The sequence below is a fragment of the Nothoprocta perdicaria genome, unplaced genomic scaffold (assembly GCF_003342845.1).
Source record: "Nothoprocta perdicaria isolate Ctin4 unplaced genomic scaffold, notPer1 scaffold_0, whole genome shotgun sequence".
NCBI classification, from domain to species: Eukaryota; Metazoa; Chordata; class Aves; order Tinamiformes; family Tinamidae; genus Nothoprocta; species Nothoprocta perdicaria.
The window spans coordinates 18,084,687-18,106,443 of record NW_020454092.1 but is presented as its reverse complement, the minus strand read 5'-3'; the positions used below and the strand labels follow the sequence as shown (position 1 = coordinate 18,106,443).

General features: G+C 40.9%; 2 protein-coding genes across 2 annotated transcripts in view; both read left to right on the top strand.

The window, feature by feature from the left end:
* The first annotated feature begins 230 nt into the window (after positions 1–230).
* NDC1 (NDC1 transmembrane nucleoporin) lies at positions 231–14,000 on the top strand. Its single transcript, XM_026034456.1, has 16 exons — positions 231–1,130; positions 1,589–1,763; positions 2,215–2,353; positions 2,975–3,083; positions 3,828–3,879; positions 4,152–4,284; positions 5,020–5,112; positions 6,341–6,422; positions 7,370–7,522; positions 8,521–8,775; positions 8,892–9,007; positions 9,277–9,327; positions 10,362–10,425; positions 11,310–11,410; positions 12,350–12,510; positions 12,986–14,000. Exons 1-16 carry the CDS (start codon positions 1,079–1,081, stop codon positions 13,047–13,049), a joined length of 1,800 nt encoding a protein of 599 aa, XP_025890241.1. The 5' UTR covers positions 231–1,078; the 3' UTR covers positions 13,050–14,000.
* Positions 14,001–19,734: 5,734 nt separating this feature from the next.
* The window catches only part of GLIS1 (GLIS family zinc finger 1), a 168,478-nt gene continuing 166,455 nt past the window's right edge, over positions 19,735–21,757 (top strand). Inside the window, exon 1 of the mRNA XM_026054095.1 lies at positions 19,735–19,752. Within this exon, the coding sequence (XP_025909880.1) occupies positions 19,735–19,752 (18 nt within the window). The remainder of the gene's footprint in view (positions 19,753–21,757) is intronic.

The window sequence follows — 21,757 nt, the reverse complement described above, 5'->3', positions numbered from 1 at the left end:
GCTCTCACGCTCCGCTCCCGCAGGTGCTGGGCTGGAGGGCGGCGGCCGCCGCCGCCTGGTCCGTGCTGCTGCTGCCCTTGTGCACCGCCGCCTTCGTGGCGCTCAGCGCCGTGCAGCCCTTCCACCCGCTGCGATGGATCTCCGGTAGGCGCCGCCGCTCGGGGCCGCGGGAGCCGCCCGCTCCCAGCCGGGCCCTTCCCGCTCGCTGCTTGGGAGCGCCCCCGTTAGGGACCCGTGTGCGTTTTCAGCCAGCCTTTGCCATGGACGTTTCTGGGTTGCCTGTAACTATAAAACCCTGACTTTCCATAAGTAGACGTTACTCTTGCAAGCTGGTGTAGATAGATTCTTCAGAGAAAAATCTGGCTGCGTGACTTAGCTCAATGTTTGGAAACGCTTCCCCCCTTTTCACCCTGGKTAGCTGCTGTTTTCATGAAGTGCCAAAGGCTCCTCTAGCTTCCGTGCATGGATCATAAATGAAACTGCAGAAGTAGCCCAAGCTTTCTCTTCAGTGTTGTTGCATATAGCACAGAAAACAGGTGTTTTAATAGAAACTTGATAGCTGGAATTGTTTAGCTGCCCAGGGCAGAGAGAATTGATTTCTTTTTCCCACTGAAAGTTTGAAACACAGAAAGACAACCAAACAGCCAAACCAAAACAATTCGTTCTGTAAAAGGTTCCTTATCTTTTCAGTGTGTTTGGCTGAAGCTTTTATCAAATGTCAGGAAACTGTGTTAGTTCAGCTATTGTTTTAAAAACAAAAAGAGAAATAACTTTCAATTTGAGCTACAGAATTGTTCTCGTTCCCTTATGATCAACTCAGTTATAGAGTATTTTCTGTGAAATGTAAATCTGCTTTCAACCAGTAGTATTGTGCAGCTGGGCTGATCTGGGGTGGATTAATTAAGAGTTCTTYGAACATTACTTTCCATTAGTGGTTTATTGCTGACTCCTTAAATGTTGTTCTCCCATATTTGGTATCTGTGTAATGTTCTTATAATCTTGTGATATTGTTTTCTCTTTATTTTTAGATTCWTTCAATGATTTATATACTTCCTACGTCATCTTTTGTATCCTTTTGATGTCTGTGGTGATACTAGTAATAAGTATTTTCAACGTTGAATTTTATGCAGGTGGGATATGTRAATCACTGGAGTGTGGCTCTGCTACCTGAATTAAACAGGGTGACTGTTCAGATTTATGTCTGATGTACCTAACATTCTGCATTGTTTATATTAATTAAAAATAAATTTATCAAAGCTTCAAAGATTTATTTTTTTATATGTTTTTAATTTACTTTTTTTTAAGCAAAGGTGAACCTTTTGTCACAGCAGCAATGAGTAAATACAAAGAGGGGACTGTGACTCTAGTGCATTTGTTTGTGTTGGAAGATAGCGATTTTGAAAGGAGAGAAAGTGCCAGATTCCTCAAGAGTGTCTTGAGAATCTTTAGCTGAGTTGCTTTATTGKTTTCTTTATCATCTACAGACTCCCTTCACCTGTAAAAGCTCCTTTGGTACCAATGTCAGCTCTGTAAAATGAAGCATCTCAGGTGCAGCAAATGGAAATTCACTTTGAGCTTTTATTTGCAGTTGTGCCATCAATACCATGCTCTCGATTAGCACTGATAGGAAAAATTATTCACCCCCAGCAAGTTATGCATTCAGTTGTTCATGCCGTAATGGGAATGCTGGTTGCTTGGTGTGCTGCAGTTATGACAAAAGGGAAGTTCCAGTTCCTTGCTGTGCCCTGCACATCTTCAGACAGGTAATTACTTGTGGGCATTAAAAGAGAATTATGCAAAGATCTTTTATTGTAAAATACTTCTTTGAAGAATCAGATTTGATTGCTAAGAAAAATGAGTTAATATCCTTTGCTAAAGGATAGGAAATACCCTAATTTTTATAGATTTCACAATGCATTATAGAAGTACTGGGTCAGAAACTCAGAAAAACTGAATTGCTGTGATTGTTGATGAAAGCTGAATGATGAAAGTTTAGTTGTCCTTGAACTAGATCTTGGACTTACGGTCAACATGGCATATTTGAAAAATCCTGGAGACACCCTCATGCATGAATTACAAAATAGATGCAGAGATTCACACTTTTTGGGTGAAAAAAAACAAAACAAAAACCCTATCATAGATACTACTTAGGATAGTAAAAACAAATTTGTGATTAAACAAGGCTAGAATAACTGTGTTTTCCTTTTATTTTAGCCGAGATGATGCTGTTCCTCAGATATGTCTGAATGAATACCACCTCTTTTTCCTGCTATCTGGAGCTTTCATGGGATACAGTTACAGTCTCTTGTACCTTATCAACAATATGAATTATTTGCCATTTCCAATTATACAGGTATGAAATTTTAAAACCTTCAAAAAATAAATTGCCTAAACAGTGAACAAAAACTCCTTTATTATTTATGTTTTAGAATATGGCAGTAGCAACTCTCCGTTGACGAGCTTTCGCTAATTGATGAAGTGTACATGTAGTTAGCTTCAAATGCCAGTAGTTTTCATCTTCCTCTTCCTATCATGCCCCTTCAAATAAGCCCCGAAATTGAGGACGGCAGGGTTATTCAGCCGCGCGCTGCTTTTAGAAGGATTAGGATCAGCTCACACTTGTTTAAATTTTATGTATATTTTAATCWAACATCTGAGTCTAAACAAAATCCAGTGGATTAAATGCTCCCCTCTTGGTTTCTGTTTCTTTTGCATTAGATAACATTTTTATAAACTGGGAAACAAACCATAAGTCAGTTGTCCCTGACCATGCTGATAAAAGGAAGAAGGATGAAAACTAGGGATGGTTATAACATGAAAGAAATAGGCTGGAAGAATAAGTACTATTTTTAACACCTGGAATTACCTTAAATTAATCTTTTAAATTAATCTAAACTGCTTTATCCTTTCTTATCATTTRCAATTATATATTCTGAATACAGAATGTTAAACTATTTTATTTGCTTGTTTCTAGCAATACAAGTACTTACGTTTCAGACGATCTTTGCCTCTTCTTATTAAACACAGTTGTGTGGAATCGCTCTATTTGATTAGGAACTTCTCTGTCACGTACTACTTTTTTGGTAAGGATTCCTAATGYCACTATTACTTCTACTGACACTGTTACTGTGCTACTGTTACTGACATTTGAGCACGTTTATACTATTTCTCATTTTTCCAATAACTTGCTCAAAACATACAGGCTTGTTTAAAAAGTAAGCAGAGCTAACACTTCTCTCAGATAGTGATAAAAAGCACAGAGCTTGAATGTGAGAGCATAGTGTAGTTCAAAAGCTTTATTTTAGTCTGTGATTGTATTTTTTTTCCTTTAAATATTCTCTGTATTATTGTAAYTCTATATATGTTAAAATATGCTAAAATTAGTTCCATTTTATTTACTTTATGTGATAAGCAATATAGAACACATCACACTTAACTTTCCATTAATCTGTTTTTTTTTYTTTTTTTTTTTTTTTTAAAAAAAAACCCACAAAACCTTTGCTGGTGCCTAAGTTGTGCTGAAAAAAAAATTACCATTAAACTTTGTCARTGAATAAATACAAATAGCTCGAATGTGTTATAAAATGAAACAAAATTTGGAATAGGATCAACATCTTTTACAGTATAGTTGCTGGCCTGAAGTCTTCCTTCATTCTTTTGTTTGAGTCTCTAAAGAAAACAAAAGGATGAATTGTTCTCTGTTACACGCATGTGAAAAGCCAGTCCTTGTGTCTATATGTTTATTCTACTTCTGACTTCTTTCTGGCCCAAGATGTTTGTGTTGGCTCTGTCATACTTGTTTACAGTGTTTCTGTTTGGGCCCCTAGGTTATATCCCAAGGGCGTGGATAAGCACCACAATGGATCTTCATATAGACAGGTGGGCAGTATATTGTGCTGAAAACTTGCAGGACGGTCGCTAGCAGCTTTCTCTGCTAAAGAAGATTTAGTGACTTATTCTGGTTTAGTGACTTATTTTGGGTGTGTCATAGGATCTATGGCATTCTATGGCATTTTTGTAATGTTTTAAAGTATTTTTCCAAAGAAATCAGATAAGAAAAACACATCTCTATTCTTTAAATTGTTACTGTCCTAACAGCTTACTGTCGGCATCGCCCATAATAAAAACACATTGTCTTGCTTTATCTGCAGTAAATTGCATCCTCTTGATTCTCTGAGTGGCTTATTGGATCTCTCCTTGCTCTACCATGCCTGGTTATCRGGTGTATTTCTTCTGATGACCTGGTACATTGCATGGTTACTCTTCAGAATTTATGCTACAGAGGTCAGTACTTGATGACAATGCTAAAGGCCTGTCAGCAGTGTTGCAGAGAGAACATTTTCTTTTCAAGTGTGGTTTTACTGGAAATTAGCTTAATTATAAATTCCTTGATTTTGTAAGAGCAGTATCTGAGTGGTTAAGAGAGTCCTAAGGAATAAATGACTTTGCTTTTGTTTCTCCCTAAATCAAGCAAGCTTGTGCTGCTGTCAAAATTAACATGTTTGCAGCAATGCCTTATTCCCACCTTTTCTTCCTACTCCTTTACCTCTGTTTCCTGCTCCTTTATCTCTGTTTCCATGTCCCTCTTTTCCTGGTCTTATGACTGATACTGAGCCCAGGCAGATGCTCCTGGGGCCACCCTAACAGAGAACTTTGTGTAACTTGGAGTCAGCACAAAGCCCATTTAAATATATTCTTGCTTTAGAATAAAGCTGAGACCGTGACTTAAGAAGATGAAATCTTGCATACAAAGAATTAGAGAAGGCTCTGACTTTTTGACTAATCCAGGTATACTCTTACCARAATACAGAGCACAGAAGTTGTTACAGGCTAGGAATTACAGGCTAGAATATTGTAAGATGAGATATCTAGGCACATGTTTTTGCAGTTGTTAATCATTCATCTGACAGATATCATCTTCAACAATATTCTGTGATTCTGKGATCTTGGGTTTGGTCTTTCATTATTTTTTCTGAGGTTTTGCTCTGTGTAACACCGCTTCTGATGGTTTCTATTTAGACGCATCATTTTCCTGTCCAGCCAACTTTTGCTGAGGAGACGGACCAGTGTCTACCTAAAATTTTAAACAGCAACCCTCCCCTCATTATAAAGGTAATGGCATCACCAGCATGATCCCAGCTGCATGTGTACTGACCTGTCYTTTCTAAAGCCTGTAATCAAATCTTCTGTTCAACAGCTACTTTAGGGTGGGTGTTCTTCTAAAAAGCTCGTCAAATCAGTCAACAAAGGAGTAGCTCTTAAGGGTGAAAACTTGTTTGGTACTGACATCTGCTGGTGCTTTCTGAGCTCTGCTACTCTGAAGGTGAAGAGACTCATTTAGTTAGAAGCAAAAGGCATTTGTCTGCAAGTGAAGTATTCTAGTGTTCTAACACTAAAACAAAATTATTAGTGAGATTAATTAGTGAGATTTTTTTTAAAATTTTGGGTCTCTGAACTGTTAATTTGTCAAATCTTTGTATACTCAACTCTTCGCTACATGTTTTTTTTACACACGTTAACTTCCTTGAGGTTAGCTATTTCYATATGAAATTATTATCCTTTCTGCCTCTCCTTAAATACAATACTAGAAAAGCTATTTAAAATCTGTAAGTAAAGGAGAGTAATTTTGGTCCTGACTATGGTAAATTTTAGCAGGATTTATTGATAYAATAATTAAAAATGTGAGAACTCCTACAGCAAGGAGTATTGCATAAAGAAAGATGAGAATATTCTGTTGCACATGTGCAAGTTCCACATCTAATCATTAAAGAAGTCTCTGAGAAGATCAGAAATGCAATAAGCTACAAGTTAAATACCCTTTTAAGGCTTGCTGCATTACCAAAGTGTGGTTGGGGAAGACTAAGGACTTTCTCTAGCACAGCTAAAGATGCAGAAAGCCTATTTTTTTTTTTTTTTTAATCTCAGAGTTGTCTTGTAGTTGCAAGGTGTGGGGAAATGTGGTTGTTTTGGGATTGCCTTATTCACTCCTTCAAGCAAGACAAGCTGTTGTTCTCCTTAAGCGAAAGGCACATTTAATACTGTAGGACAGACTATGCACTTGAGCCCTGGCTTGCATAAAGAGTTACTACCTTTTTTTTTTTTTTTTTTTTTTTTGAACACTGAAATGCCAGTAAAGTTTTCTGTGAAACTCTTAGCTGAGCACCCCACCCAAAGTGATTCTAGAGATATGTGCAATCCTTCGCTTCCTTTCTTTTCTCTGGCATGGCACTGTGGTTTCTGTATGAACTCATTCTTTCAGGACTGCATTTGTAAAGATAGCTCATTTTGATGAAGAACCGTTGGATCTTTGAATGAACTAAAACTTTTCCTTTCTTTGTAGTTTTTAGCCTTGCAAGACTTGATGTTACTTTCCCAGTACTCTCCCATTCGCCGCCAGGAAGTCTTTAGTCTTAGTCAGCCAGGTAATTATAAACTGTTCCGTATTGATTCCCTTTTTCAAAAGTGTTCATCAAATATTTTTATAAGTTATAATCATGAGACATGCTGTGTTAGCCAGGAGACCTTATAAATGAAAGTACTCTTTCGATGTTTTTTTTTCCAAAAGGATATTTAATTATCTGTATTGATATTGCTTAATCCACTAAGGAAAGTGGTGCCCGTTGATTCACTTGCATGACAGCCCTGAGGAAGAGGAGATCTCGAGGAGGTCTCCAGTACGTGGCTCTTGAACATCACAAGTCAAATAGTCCAAACAGAATGATCTRGCAGATGTGCATTAAAGCCTCATGTTCAGATGTGGCCGAGATATGAAATAAAGGATTAATTTATGTCACTGGAGCAGCAGTGGTGACATAAGCAAACAATGGTATGATTTCAGTTAGTATACAGTCTCTTGCCATATTCAAAGATATGACAGATAAAGTTGGTTGAAACTGCCTAGAGGCCTTGAGGAAACTTTTGTTGCACTTCATCATGTATTTCAGTGTTCTTGCTACTTCCAAGTTGTTTACAATCACAACTGATATAATTTCTGCTCGTTGTGGTTATTTGGTAGACTTCAAGTCTGGACTGAACTGCCTATTTTTCCTGCTTGTTTAGTGGGTTTCACTGAAGTCTGAGTCCCTGGAAAATAGACCTTGTCCATGTTTTTATCTTTCTCAGAGTATTTAACTAAACAGTTACAGTAGAAATGCACTATGGTATTTTAATAATGGAAAGGGACTATAACTTTTCAAGTTTATGCTGGAAACACTGTCCGAATAGCCACAACAATGCACATGTGCAAGTTCCACATCTAATCATTAAAGAAGTCTCTGAGAAGATCAGAAATGGTTATCAGAAACCAATGGATCTTGGTTAAACATGTATTTCCTACTGCATTTCATGTCGTTTGTGTGTATACTGCTAGGTGGGCACCCGCACAACTGGACTGCAATATCACGGGAGTGTTTAAGTCTTCTGAGTGATCTGACCCAGAGGCTGATCCTGCAGCAGGAGGCTGCAGCAGCAAATGGGAGAGCAAAGCAGCCAGGAGAACTGAAAAYAGCTCCACAGACTCCAGGTAAAGCTTGAAAATACCACTAGATTTTATAGGTGCATTAGTCGCAGTTAAGTTGCATGGAGAAATGGATTGCAGGTTTTCCTTTAACTAAATGTATATAGTTTTAAAAGTGCTACTCCCCACAACCATTGCTTCTTTTTAAATGCTCTTGTTGTACAAACACTAAAATAGGAAGCAATAAACTTGGAAAGAGTGTTTTTCAGTTTGTTTACTGTGCGTGATGTTTTGTTCAGTACAGTATTTTTTTTCACATTTGCATGAATTAGAAAGTCTAGTAATTATATTTTTAGTAAGTAGTAGAATCTGATGCAGGGAGAGCTGAAATCTTGCCAGGAGACATTTTGTAATTTGCATAGCTGCTCTTATGATTAGTTTAAACCGTTAAATTTGGTTTTTGCTTGTTTTATTTGTGTGATTCACCCCGTATTGCTGTAGAATCAGGAAAGCCAGGCTGGCTCTCAAGCCATGTGCAGCCTCCAAGCAGTTCAGGAGTTTCTCCTGCCGGACTTGTGCCTCCTGACGGGCGGCAGAGCTGGACTGGTTCAAGGGCTGCCAAGCACTGAACCCCTTAGCAGCCACTGCCTAGGACACAAGTGAGCTCCTGCCTCGGGACAAGGGGACTGCTGGAAAGTGAATTGCTCCTTKTGCTTTGCTCCCTGTGTTCTCTTGGATTTTGTGAATCACCTGAGGCTTTTGCTAACAAGTAGGAGAGTGTCATTTCCTATGGAGGGACTCTGCAGGTAGTTTGCTTTCTAATGCTATTCCTAGAAGCATATTTTATATAAGTGTATATATATGAGAGCGTATTCGTGCCAGTTATTTAAAATAATCTACAGATATCCTTCTTATCTTTTACTGGCTTTAGAACATGAGCATGAAATTTAGAGACAAGTGTTGTAAAGACCACAGTGGAAATGATTTCTAAAAACTCTGAGAATGCAGAAGTTGCTGAAATAGCAATAAAATAATAAATTTGTCTCTGTGTCCTTTGTCGTTAGGAACCATTGCAACAGAAGACGTGTCCTTCCAGTTGCAGAAGTCTAATGTCATTCCCAGGGCCCCGATGCCTTCCCTGGTTAAATCATCCCTGTTGCCTTTAAAGACGTCACCTGGCTCTGATGTTGGTACACCTTTCAGTTCACCTGTTTTAAATTCCAAGGTGGGAATTCTGGATTTAAACTCTCCTTGGCATGGATCAGTCCAAAGTCCTCACGTTATGAGAAGAGGACCAAAGTTGTGGACATCAAATTCAGGTAGAGATTTTTGCAGCTGTGCTTAGCCATGCTTTAGCCATGTARTCATTAGCATGGTAGATGTGTTAATAGAGTGACCACAACCAGTTTCTGGAGGTGTTTTATTTCTCTTGTAGATCTGCAAATGAATGGTTCTCGCCAAGAATCCGTCCCGGTGCTCTCGGTGAGAGCTGGCAGTGAGGCAGCACAGCCCAGCTTTATTTACACCTGGCTCCAGAACAAGCAAGAACAGGTAGAGTAAAAGTCGCAGTGCGGATGGGTTAGAGCCAGTGCAGCTTAGGTGTTCTTTCTTCTTGAAAGAACTTTGATTCTGTTGAATTAATACTTCCTTCTCCAATTAGCTTGCGTAACTTAGGAACMACCCACCAGACGCACACTCTTTCTCCGGTTTCTTGATCTGCTTCTTGTGATATGATGTTAGAGTTGAGGAGAGGCAATTATGCATATACTCTAAGTTAAATAAAGGCAACATTTTTAATTGTCTGTTTTGCTTCTTTCCAGATAAAAAACTTCTTATCAAAACGAGTACTGATAATGTATTTCTTCAGCAAGGTAATTCTGGTCTTAGGCTTTGTGGCTGTATGTGGCCCATGACTGCGTGAGCCTATRTGGTTTCTGCTGTGACATTGTATACCTTTTTATATGTAGTAGTAACAGTTCTGAAACCTCTGCCTTATTCTAAGGTTTTACAGCATTTCCCTCAGACTCCAAAACTTTATACTTAGTGTGAGTTTCAGTGAGCAGCAGTAGTATCCCATAGATTCATTAAGAAGTGATTCTAGGATCATRTCCTAGAAAAACATAGCTAAGAACTTCAATTCAATTGTCTTCCTATGCTGTTTATTAGATGAAGTGGACTTTTAAGTACAATTAGAAATCAGTTTTTGTCATCTACTGAGAGGAATTCTTTGTGGTTTTCCTCCATGGGTGTAGTAGCAGACAGGATATTGGGAATTTCTCCTTATGAGATATTTATACTAATGTTACTATTACCTTTCAGGTGAACTTGAACTCTTAAACTTGCTTAATATTTACACAGAGAAAAAAAACGGAGTAGTTCTCTTACAATAGAGTGCTAGCTCAGTTAACAGAAATTTTCCCTCCTACCGTAGTGTTTTATTTGTTGTTGTTGTTTTTGTTTTTTTGGTAGATTTAAATGTTTTCTGCAAGTGAGGATCATGTTTTTACATATAGGTCTTTTCTGTGCATGTAAGAATGATTTGTACTTAGATGTGTAGCCGTGTTTTCCARTCAATTGTAGACTGGATGTTGAGTAAAGCAGCAAGATGATGAAACCAGCCTGGGGAAATTACCTAGTCTGTGTAGTCCTTAGAGAGTAATTAGCTAAACGATACACACTCAATTTGGGAAATCCCAGTTATAGCTTTGCAGTCCATTCCTGTTCAGAGGGAATTTTTGTTTCTTGAAAGACTAGAACTTTCTGTGTATTTTTCAAGATCTACCATCCTTGCTGGCCTTTTCTAAGGGGAGAGATGTGATCTTGTTTTATGTGTGTTGCTTTSAAACCTGTAATTCTGGTGCTGTTTAAACCTGAGTGCATTCCAAGTTCTTTGGTTTCTTCTCAGCATCCAGAAGCCTCTATCCAAGCTGTTTTCTCCGATGCCCAAATGCACATCTGGGCGTTAGAAGGTGAGAAGTTTCTGTTCTTGTGTGTTCTGCTTTTACTTCTTGGACTACAGTAACTAAAAGAATTCGGTTACAGACTTGGTGCCCTGAATCTGCTTTGATGCAAAGATATGACTGTAGCTCAGATACACGAATAAAGATCAAAGTCATTTGATTGCCTTGAGATTCTATGCAAAATCTTTTTAATTTGTGTACAATAGAGATTAGGCTACTTGATTTGAAGATTCTTGTATTTATTTGTTTCCTTTGGCTTATCACATGAGTCCATGTATCACTTTTATAGCGTTTTCAGTAAGAAATTTATGATCTTTTACAAAACTTTTTTTTCTGAGTGAAGGTTCTAAAGCCTTTTCCTGCGAATAATAGTTCAGAAAAAAAATGGTAATTTGCTTGGGATTTCAAAATAAAGAGAACCAGCTATATGATACAACGGTGTCAGAGATTATGGGTGTCAACATGCAGATAATTTTAATGGTTCTTGMATTTTAAAAAGAAAACACAAAAGCACTTGAGTAGTAAGTTACTACCACAGCAGTGATAATATGGGGTTGTACTACAGAATTTGGACTTCTTGTTTTTATGTTTTTTGTTTTAAGCTCACGAAGTGAACTTAATTGGAAAGAGGAGGCCTTTTAGCTTTTATTTCACATATTATCAACCTCAAGCTATCGTACATGTTTCAAACCAGGGACTTAATTTACTTGTGAAGCAAGCCAAAGCTGAGGTAACTCATGTGGCTGCAGTAAATCCTGAGGAATTCCACCACACTAGTGAAATCTTCAAGTTAAAATAGGGTCTGTCCAATTTTACAAAGCTTAGGAAGTTAAGAAATAAGTAGAAGAATTCAGTAATTATAGCAACCGTGTATTTTATTTTTTATATTCTAGGTCTGTCTCGTTTGGTAGCCGCCTCATTTACTGAAGACCAATTTGGAGTTGTCCAAACTACACTGCCAGCTATTCTGAACACTTTACTAACTCTTCAGGAGGTAAAAAACATTTATTTTTCCTTACTGAAAAACAAGCTTAGGGAGGAGAAGTCATGTTGATTTTATTTTTTGGCATTTGTTGACCAATTGCAAGATTGAAGTTCTCACCACTGTGAATTGTTTCTGATCTTTAGTTAACCTAAACTACAGATCAACTAATTAACAGATTAAGTAGTGGTAATTAGCTASTTACCCCTTTTTTTTATCATGAAACAGCTGAATAAATTCCTTGCTTTTRTCTGTGAAGGGGAAAAAGGTTCTTAATGGAATGTTTCATTCCAAAAATAAATGGTACTAAGTGCTCCATTAAAAACCTTTTTTAGGGCATATTGCTTAAAATATAGTATTGTAATTGCTTAGTTAGGACTTGAGTTGGCTCTGTGTGTGCAACATGAAACGCTTAGAGACGCTGCAGATCCCAGCAGATAGGTGCAGGATCGGTGCAGTGGTTCTCTCCTACTACTATGGTGTTACACGTTTTCAAACATCAATAATTTGAGCATTTAAAATAAACATTGTTTCCAAGACTTATTCATGTCCTATTGATAGAATCATTTTATACTGCCTTAATGGAGATTCTTGGAAAGAATTTTGAGGTTATTAAAATTCTTCAGTGCAAGTCATCTATTTCAAGAACAGGCACCAGGAAATAAAAGTAAATATTTCTAAAAGGTTAAATTTGTTCTTCTATTGCAGTGTGTTCTGGTTAGCATTTAAGACTCGTTAACATAGAATCTTATTTCACAGAACTTGGTTCTCTCTTCATGTTGGTGGCCAGAACATACAAGGTTAAATTCTGTCCGCAATACCCTTGTGTATACCTTGGTGGAATTTCTGAACTTGTGGTTTCTTTTTTGCTTTATTTGACATAAACATGTTTTATTATGAAGTAATTGAAATGAGCAGAAGAAACCTCTCATTTATGTTTTTCTCTATTAGGTTGTAGACAGACATTTCAAACTGCCTCATGTTTCTAGCAAACCTCCCAGGATTTCGGGAAGTTTGGTGGACACATCCTACAAAACCTTACGATTTGCACTGAGAGCATCTCTGAAAACAGCGCTGTACCGGATAACTACTGTCTTTGGAGAACACTTGAAGTAAGGTCTTTYTTGTAATTGCTCTCTTGCTAAACTTACTTTAAATATTTCTATAGGACCTATGGAAAGGGTCTGCCCAACTCTTTCTTTGGGGCTGAATTGCCATTCAGTTTGCAGTGCTAGATACTTTGTAGATTATTTTTTAATGAAGAATTTTGTAACTTGAGAAAAATCATTTTGACAAGGTAAACAATTGCTTGAGTGTGTTAAATAGTCTGCATTTCTAGGGACAAATGTCTTTTAATAGTAGAAGCTGTTGCACAATTTTAGATGCTGAGAAATGATGAGAAGTGAAAATGAGGATTAAAATTAATTCTTAATAATTCTCTTGGTCTTGGAATTTTCATGAAGCTGGGTTTTCTAAAATTCAGCATCAATGTAACTTGGTTTCTGTGTGTGCCTGGTTGTGACATGAGGCTTTTTTTTTTGGTTTATATATTACATTTAATCTAAATTCTTTTGTGTTTGTTTTTAGTGCAGTACAAGTGTCTACAGAACATAAGAAAAGACTACAGCAATTCTTGGAATACAAAGAATAATTTAGATTTTGATACAGCTACAGCTTGTGTTCAGCACTATTGGTAAGAAGAAAATGGAACTAATGGGTCTTTCTATCTTGGCTGTGTGGAAAGGCTTGTGGAAGTCACAAGTCACAACAAAACCCAGAACTGTACAGAAACTCTTCTGTTTTTTGGATTAGTTTTTTATAATAAATTTTTTTAATTCATTTTGCCTTTTTAAATATTGCTTAGAAATAAAGTCAGTTCTTGTTGTATGCAAGATTGCTCTTGACATTTTCCATGATTGGAGTTCCCCTTCCCCACTTGAAACCTTCTTTTTTTTTCACTTTGTTCTTCGTCTACCATTTCCTGTTAAAGGTGTCAGTAGAGATTTGCATAAATACTTAGTGTGCCCAAGTGTTTCATAAATCCAGCTCATGACACTTTTCGTGCAGATGTCCTTTCCATGCAGTATGTCCTTTAAAAGCAGGAAGCAGATGTCCCTGGAAATCACACATGCTACTCTTCTGTAAGATGAAAATGAATCTGCAGAGTAAGATTTGGGTTCGGGAGGGCTTTGTGAAGACACAACTAGTGACAGTGTTTTATGCAGCTGCTCTTGAATCCTGTCTGCTTGGGTTTTATCTGTAAGGCGACCTTTGAAACTAAGTTCTGATCTACACTGAAACCTGCAGGAAGCATTATAGTATTTAGGAAATCTCTTCCGAGTATGATCTTGTGAATGAACTCTGAGAAGTTTGGATCAGCAGCCTTCTGTTAAGGTAGATGAGGAAAATGCTGGTTTGTAATAACGTATGTTATTTTGATGAAAAAGTGACCTTTTTAAGTGCTCTAAGCTCTTCACTTGGAATCTTCCCGTCCAAATTGTTTTAGAATGTGCTCTACCTCTATTTTGTAACCTTGCTCTAGTTATTGTCATAGCTACAGTAGAAAACACGTGAGTAATGTGAAATGTGGAATTACAACTTCTGTACCTTGCATGTAACTTTATCAAGATAAAAGTAAGTTAAACAGTCTTAGAACTGAATTTATTGTAATGAGGGGAAAGCCAGCCTGGATCGTTTTCTTTCCATTTTTACTTAGAGCTGTTCATCTGTGTTTTTCTGGAGTACCTAAGATCTGAAGATGGCTGTGGTGTCAGTTATGCTGGTGTGATGACTTGATCAGCTGATGTGGTTTGTAATAATTTCATAGTGGCCCTTGATGCTTTAGGAAAAGAGAGAGGAGAGAAGAGAGGAAAAACAAACAAACTGCTTGTTGCTTTTGTGCCTCAGAACTGAGGCACTTAGTTTGCTTGAAATTCAAGTACTGCACATGTTAGCTCTGATATCCAGACTGAGCTATACTATTCCCTTTAGATCGAGTTAACATACAGCAAACACTCTAAGGTAACGGGCAGCCTTTTATTATGTTTAAAGGTTAAACCCAAAGTCTTTTAAAATTTCCCCAGGCTTAACTTTTACCACAGACTTGACTATTACGTTCAAATCTCTTGCGTGTTGGGCTTATTAAATAATTTCATTTGCTCGTGATCACATTTGCAGTGTGCACCTGGAGTTAAAATGGTGCTTTAGCTAGTACCTCAGGTATAACCAAAATACTTTGGGTGAAAGTTTTAAATACACTTTTTCATGCATTTAAACAGGTGCAGAATGTTTTTTTTATTGCCGTGGCATTTTGCACAATATTCCCACAACTGTAAGCTGCGAGTTGTAATTAACAGTGTTATGGCTGTCAGCAGGAGGCTTAAAATGCAGACTTCTTTTTGACACCAAAGTGCTTGAGGTCTGTCCCCATGTTGCAGTGGGGATTTGCACACATCTGCGTATGTGCATGTGATTCATGGCTTTCTCAGTGTATGACAGAAGAGCTTTCAAAAGCTGATTGCTTTGTGGTTTCACTAAAAGCTACAATTTTTAAAAAGCTGTAGCCTTCTCTGTCCCCCTTCTGCTACGCTTTTACTTAAAACCCAGAAGTGCATCTTTTACAATCTCCTATGAATACAAGGGAACAGAAATTTAAAGTGTTTGTTGGGTGCCCTCTAGATGCAGTAACTCATTTTCATGATTCAAACAGAAGTAGGGATAATATTGTAATTTGGCTTTCAGCAAAATTATACTCCTCTGTGGCAAGCAAAGGAAGTGTACTGGCATTTTAACTCCTCTTCCATACTTCTGCCTTAACATGACAATAATTTCTATGAAACTTCTGCAAGGTACAAAAGATTCTCTAGTTCATCTTTGCATTCTGAGTAATGAGGAAAGAAAGTATTTCAATTAAAAAAAATTAAAAAGTACAACTTCAGTTGAATAGGGTCCCTCAAGCCTGGTAATATTTCTAATCTGTTTAATCAGCCTCTCTAAACAAAGCTGCACCCTCTTGCTACGTTGCCYGCTGGATTGCACAAGCGACTGCGAGTCTGGTAACCCTGAGAACTCCCTGTCTCTCCCTGCAGGTTAATTCTAACCAAGAATATCTGAAATYATTTCCAGCGCGGCTACAGGAAGGTAGGCAGTTGAGAACTCCAATCTGTTTTTCCCTTAAAGTTTTGCAATGAAATGGAGGGTTTTAGTTCTCAAGCATTCTTTTTTATAAAAGACATCTCTCCTGCTTTGTTTTTCTGAGACATAAGTGCCAAGTCAGGCTGTGGGCAGGCAAACAGGGTATCCTGCCCCAGTCCTGGCACTGTTGTGGCTGGGGGAGCGGGGCAGGATTTGTTCCCTGACTCTGAGCACCCTGCCCCTTTGGAGAATTGTCTGTGACAGCTGTTGCTTGGAGCTTGAGTGCACTTCTGAGATGAAGTGACCTTTTTTTTTCTCTGAATAGACTTTATTCTGCGTGTACTTAGCTGTGTGTCCATAAGGCCTCTACCTTTCCAGGGGTTTTGCAAGATGAGTGTCCTCGTGCCTCCTGAGATGTGTGCATGGCTCTAGGTCAGTGAGCACCCCTGTCATACGTGCCATACATGCACTGCAGCTAGGGGACTCTCAGCCTCTTGCTGATGAATTTGCTGATACTTTTTTGGATGCAGACAAATTCTGCAGTCAGAGAGTTGTGTGCTCAGCAACCCTTCCTGCAGCTGCCCCAGGTGGCTGCACGCAGAGTCCAGTGCTCTGCSCAGAACCTGACGCTTATGTTGGGGGCAATCTTGGTGCTAGATTCCTCTACTCAGCAAGGGTGATGCTCTCATTGCAAATCTACTTGTCAATGCAAATCATCCTCACTCAGGTGAGGAGAGGTGGCAGCTTGCAGAGCTGGTTCCTCACTGTGGGGCTGAATGCTGGTGGCACTGCTGCCACCGCAAACTTTCTATGAAGTTCAAATAAAAGGGTGGTCTGGGTCTAATCACCTCAGAAGTGCACATGTGCARCTCTCCTGCAGCCTGATACTTGATCATGAGTCCTGTGCCAGTGTATTTGCTGCGGGCATATGGGGAATGGGCTTGTGTCCTAGGGGGGCATTCCCACATCAGAACGTGGCCTCCCCTCGCTGCAGCCGCAGACCTGCGGTGTGGATTTGCATCTGGCACATGGGTTTTGGACAGACACGTAGTATAAACAAGCTGTGCGGCGTGCTTGTGTCTGTGAAAACCAGCTGGGAGAGAAAGAGCAAAACCTCCACTGTACTCTGATTTCAGAAGACAAAAAATGAATTAAAGATGATCTTACCTTGCAAAAACCTCAGGACGACAGTGGAACTAGTGAGACAGGAGCTGGATGAACGTGGTGCATCTGAAGCCTACCGTGAAATCAAAAACATGATTTCAAGGGGTAACAGTTCCCTGGGTGGCCTTCTGGATACACTAGCTGATTCTTCTAATGGATGTTGATGGGGTGAATTTTTTTTTTCTTTTTTCTTTTTCCTTTAAAATGTAACCCTGACTTCCAGAATGAGGGGATATTTCAGGAAAGAAACAATAACAACAAAAAAAAAAAGGCAGTGGGCTGCACAGCCTGTGTGTGTGTTTCCATAGTGTCTGGATAGTGAGGTTCTCTTTCCCCCAAGAAGAGCGGACTTGGCCTTTTGTCTGTTAACTGACTGAACTTGAAAACCTCTCCTAGGGCKCTAGTACTGGGGCTGCCTGGTGTGTTTAACTGCATCTTTTCTGACAAGGTACAGAGAGAGCCTTGAGGTGAGTTTTGAAAGAACAGGGAGCTGGATTCTGCAGCCTTCTGCAAGCTTGAAGATTGTTTTATGCTACGTGTGAGGATCGTTCTGGACTCTCACTCACTAAGGTCCTGTTCTGGGCTTGATTCGCTCAAAGGTAGCGAGTTCCAGAGCAAGAGAGGATGGGAGCTGAGTGTCCCTGCAAGCTTTAAAGAGCAGAGGCAGCTCTGTGAGCTCTTGGGTTCCCTGCTGGTTTGCCAGCAGAGGTCACTGCTCGAAGCGGATTCGGGGAGCGCAGGGGCTGCTGCCCTCTCTGATGCTGAAGGTTTAACTGAAGGAGGTACCCGCAGCAGGCAGGGCTGGGAGAGGCTGCATCAGCACCASCAGATCGTCCCAGGAAGGGCAGGACGAGCCCTGCAGCTGGACGCTGCTGGCAGGAGTGGCACATCCCAAGTATCCTTGGGTTTCTGGATGCTCCTCATGCACCATGGCTATTTGCAAGGCTCATTTTCCTCACCCTATTTGGGACATGAAGAGTTGAATTTAGCTGAGGGAACTCAAACTGTGCCCTAATACATACAGTGATGGGAAGTGCTACATGACCTGCWGCAAGAGGAGGAAGGAAAAATAAAGGCCCAGGCTTTCTTAGGTCTAGGTTTAGCACCCAAGCTGAACGATTGCTTTTAGCTCCCGAGCCTCTGTTATTAAGTGGGGCTTAGCCTACCCCCACCTCCCCCACCTCAGCAGCACCTACTTAAGGAAGCAACTGGCTTCTGTCTGCAAATTACTAGGCTTCTGTAGTGATAAACACTATGGAAATGCCCTGGAGAAAGTGAATAATTCAGTATTCTGTTCCTGGTTTGGCTGGGGTGAACTAAATACGTTCACTGTGTGGTCCAGACACTATGCCAATGAAGGGGAAGCAGAAGAGCGACTAGCTGCTCATAGAGCAATTGCCATCTTCAGTGCATTGGATATATGGATCCCCAGGCAAAATGACTGTGGGGCCATGTAATAAAGTGAGTGTTACAACTCATTTATACTGGGTGTGAAGTGAGGTTGCAGCAGCAGTTCTAGTTCTGACATGTCCTGTGCGCCGAGGATTGGATTTTAAATGCAGGATGTTCCTCCCAACTTGTGCTGGCCTGTTTTTTTGTTTGTTTTAGGGCTTATGTTTATTTTACTGCCTGTGTCCTGTATGCACAGTGTAAGAGATTACTCTATTTATGGACTCATACAAATAAGCAATGGAGGAGTGTTTGAGGAGCCGACTGCAGGTGTAAAAYGCAGCCTCCTGAGCAGAGGCTGGTGGAGACCTTCTATAGAGCTCCTCCTGGGAGTCCTCTAGAATAAACTGCCAAATAACTGGGCAMCGAGGAAGGAGAGAAATATGTGCAGTTTTTAGAGATAATGGTGATTTCCTGCAGCCTCTATACAGAGGTAGATTAAACATTACTGTCACATTTCCCCCAAATATGCTAGCTATTGAAGAGGGACTTGTTTTTAGAAGATAAGTTACACTGATCTGAGGAACTTCTAACTACAAGCAATATAAACAAATCTCTTAAGTTATGAGGGAACAGCTGAGTACGTCCCTAGATAACRTGTGGTCAGTTTGACCCTGCTGTCTTAATTTAGGAGGTCATTTTAAAACCACTATAAAGGAGGGCTTTGTGCTGCCTTTAAGGGATATGGGCAATCTCTAAGAAATAGGCGGGTTTACAGAGACAAAACCTCTGGCTGAGTTTTTGTTGTTTCGTTTTTACTATCTGTGTTGCAGTAAATTAAAACAAAAACAAGTCGGGACTTGGCATGCTGTTGTAAATAAACTGCTGTGTGTGAATCGACAGCTCGTTTGCGGCCAGGTTATTTATGATGAAGCTTTTTTCACTTTTCCCACCACAGAGGTTGTTTTGCTCTATATGAGCAGAGTGCCTATGGTAACACCTCCCACCTCAGTCTATACTGAAGCAGTTACACAAAGGCCTCACAATTTTAGCTGTTTCCCTTTAAAAGAAAACAAATCAAGCAAAAGTTTGTTTTTGTTCAGTGCATGAACTGGAGACGAATGCTTCAACTCTGCTTGTTTGCTCTGCACAACTTACCTTCCGTGTATCCGTTCTGCCTCGTTCCTCTGCTTCCTCAGAACTACTCAGGGAAAGGGAGTTCTCAGCTTCTTAAAGAGTTTCTCCAAGATCCAGTTTGTGACAAGCACTGTTGAGGCCAGTTACAACTGTCTGGTCCTGTGAAGGTAAGGAACACGCTTTAAAGACTGGATTTGGTTAATTCATGCCCTTTCCACTTAATATCTTGCCCCTCCTTATTTCCCTTGCTTTTTACAGATGATCTCTCGTTGTTATCCTGTGTACTCAGCTCCCAGGCAGCAGCAGCTCAACCCAAGGCAGCTATTACTCTGTTTTTGCAACAGTCATCGCAGGGATTCACACTCTGCAGTGCAGAGATGCTGCAATAGCACCTGYACACCCCGAGGAAACCCACAGCAAGCCAATGACCTGATCTTAGGTGATGAGGTACCAAAACTGTGTAAACATGGGTGTTCTCCTCACTGCCCCATGCGAGTTTTGAGTTGGGTCTCATGCACGGCTCCTGTGAGGTAGGATTTCACCCCAGTCTGAGTTAGCATTTAGGCTACTATCCTTTTCTTCCTTCTTCAAGCACTTAATAGTAATTAATGGGCAGGTGGGCAAGTGTGTAGTCATTTACCATCTATGCCCTGTCCACTTGACCTAGAGAAAGGATATTCAGGCAAACAGTTGTGTTCTCTTGGATGGTACTTATCCCAAATTGTTATCTCTTGTTATCTCATCTTCTATAACTGACTCAGAGTGAAACAACTCCCATGGACTTGCTTTAGGGGCTGAGAATGTCCTATCTRCCTTAACCTTAGCCTGCCTTAACCAGCAGGTCTGCTGCCAGTGATCTTCGTTAACAGGGAGATGAGCCAGTCCTGTGACCACTGCCTTCATCATCTAGGAATGTCAAACAACAAGGCAAATAAGGAGAATTCTCCTCACTACCCTCCAAACCCCTACTTTGCTGTCAGTGGGGAGAGAGGTTAATGACTGATTTTCACATGAGGAACAAGGAGGGGAGACAGCYGTCCAGCTCACGGATGCAGTGACAACGTTGGGCAAAACAGTATTTACTGCACCAGTCGKGTGTTCAGCAAAGTCATGGTGACCCAGTGCATAAAACAGTCTTAGCAGCAACGATTGCACTTGCTTGGCCTTTGTTCCAGAGCTGAAACGTGATGTCTTCTCATTCAGCAGGGAGGCAAAGAGAACTGCTTAACTCTTTCAACAGGCGGTTGTCTGTCCCAGCCAGGCCTGCAGCCAAGTTGTTGCTTGGAAGAGCTCTGGGTGTCAAGTGTCTGTTGRGCACAGGCAGGTCCAAAAGAGGATGTCCAGACCTGCCATGTGCCTTGCTCGAAAGCTGAGGAAATCACGGTGTGAGAGAAGGTTTCAGTTCCTTGGACCTAGTTTCCTCACAGAGTCGAAACTAGGTCCTAGAGTCCTAGGAAAGTCTAGGAGCTTTGCTAGAGTTGAAGGAAATTGCGTACCTGCAGCTGGAGGTATTTTGAGTTCTCCTTGTGCTATCTGTCAAGGAGACATTTACCTTGCTGGGAAGTCCTTGCCCAAGCTCTACATGCTGCTGAAGTAAAGATCTGATTGCAGGTGCTTCGTAAGAGGAAGGAGCAGTAGGAGAAATGCTGGTGCTATGCAGTATGAGCTGAGCAGTGGTGCCAGCCCCAGCAGGACTGGACCCAAACTGCTGGCAGTGCAGCGTGTGCTTGCGTGGCTGGGGCTGCATCCCCGCTCACGTGCGCCAAGGAGGTTGTMGTGATCAAGGGATTCAACCATGAAAGCAAACCCCTCTGGGAGCTTATAAAATGTATCTGGTGTTGCTTGTTTTCTAGGAAAAATGCTTCACTTCAGATTCTCATTGGGACTGGTATGATGCCCCTGAAACCAGAGCAGCTGCAAAACGTGCTCAGGCTCTGGCTGTGTGTTTCAGACCCACCTCGGTCCCTCCTTTGCTGGGACATCTCCCTGGTTACGCTGCCTTCTCTGGCAGTATTTCCCAGCAAGTTTTACTGCCTCTCCCCACGTCACTGAGGTTAGACCGTTACTGCAGTGTCTGTGTGCTTTAAATTACTGTCATTTCTGGCAGCGCTGCCAGGTGCTGCTGGCGATTCTGAAGGCGAGAGGATCACAGCAGTGGCCCAAAGAAGTTGTGTCCTCGTGTCCTRGCCCTGGCTTTGCCTCGTGCTAAGGCTCTCAGGCTTGTCCCTTAGCTCTGAGGGGAACAGAAACGGTTTCCCCGTGTCTTGTTTTACACTTGTGCAAAGTGGGGGTGAATCCGCTCTGAGGCTAGCCCTGAGGTGGCACCTGTGCCCCGCGGCACCGGGACACAGACCCGTCCCCACTGCAGAGCTGCGCCTCTCGGCTCGGCCTGGGGGAGATCCTGGCTCCTAGACCCGGCTCCTAGACTCGGTTCCATCCGGGCCGGCCGGGAGAGCCCGCGCCGGGCACCTGTGCGCGGGGCCGGGCCGTGGCGCCCGCCGCAGAGCCGCTGCCGGAGCCCCGCGGGGCGGCCCG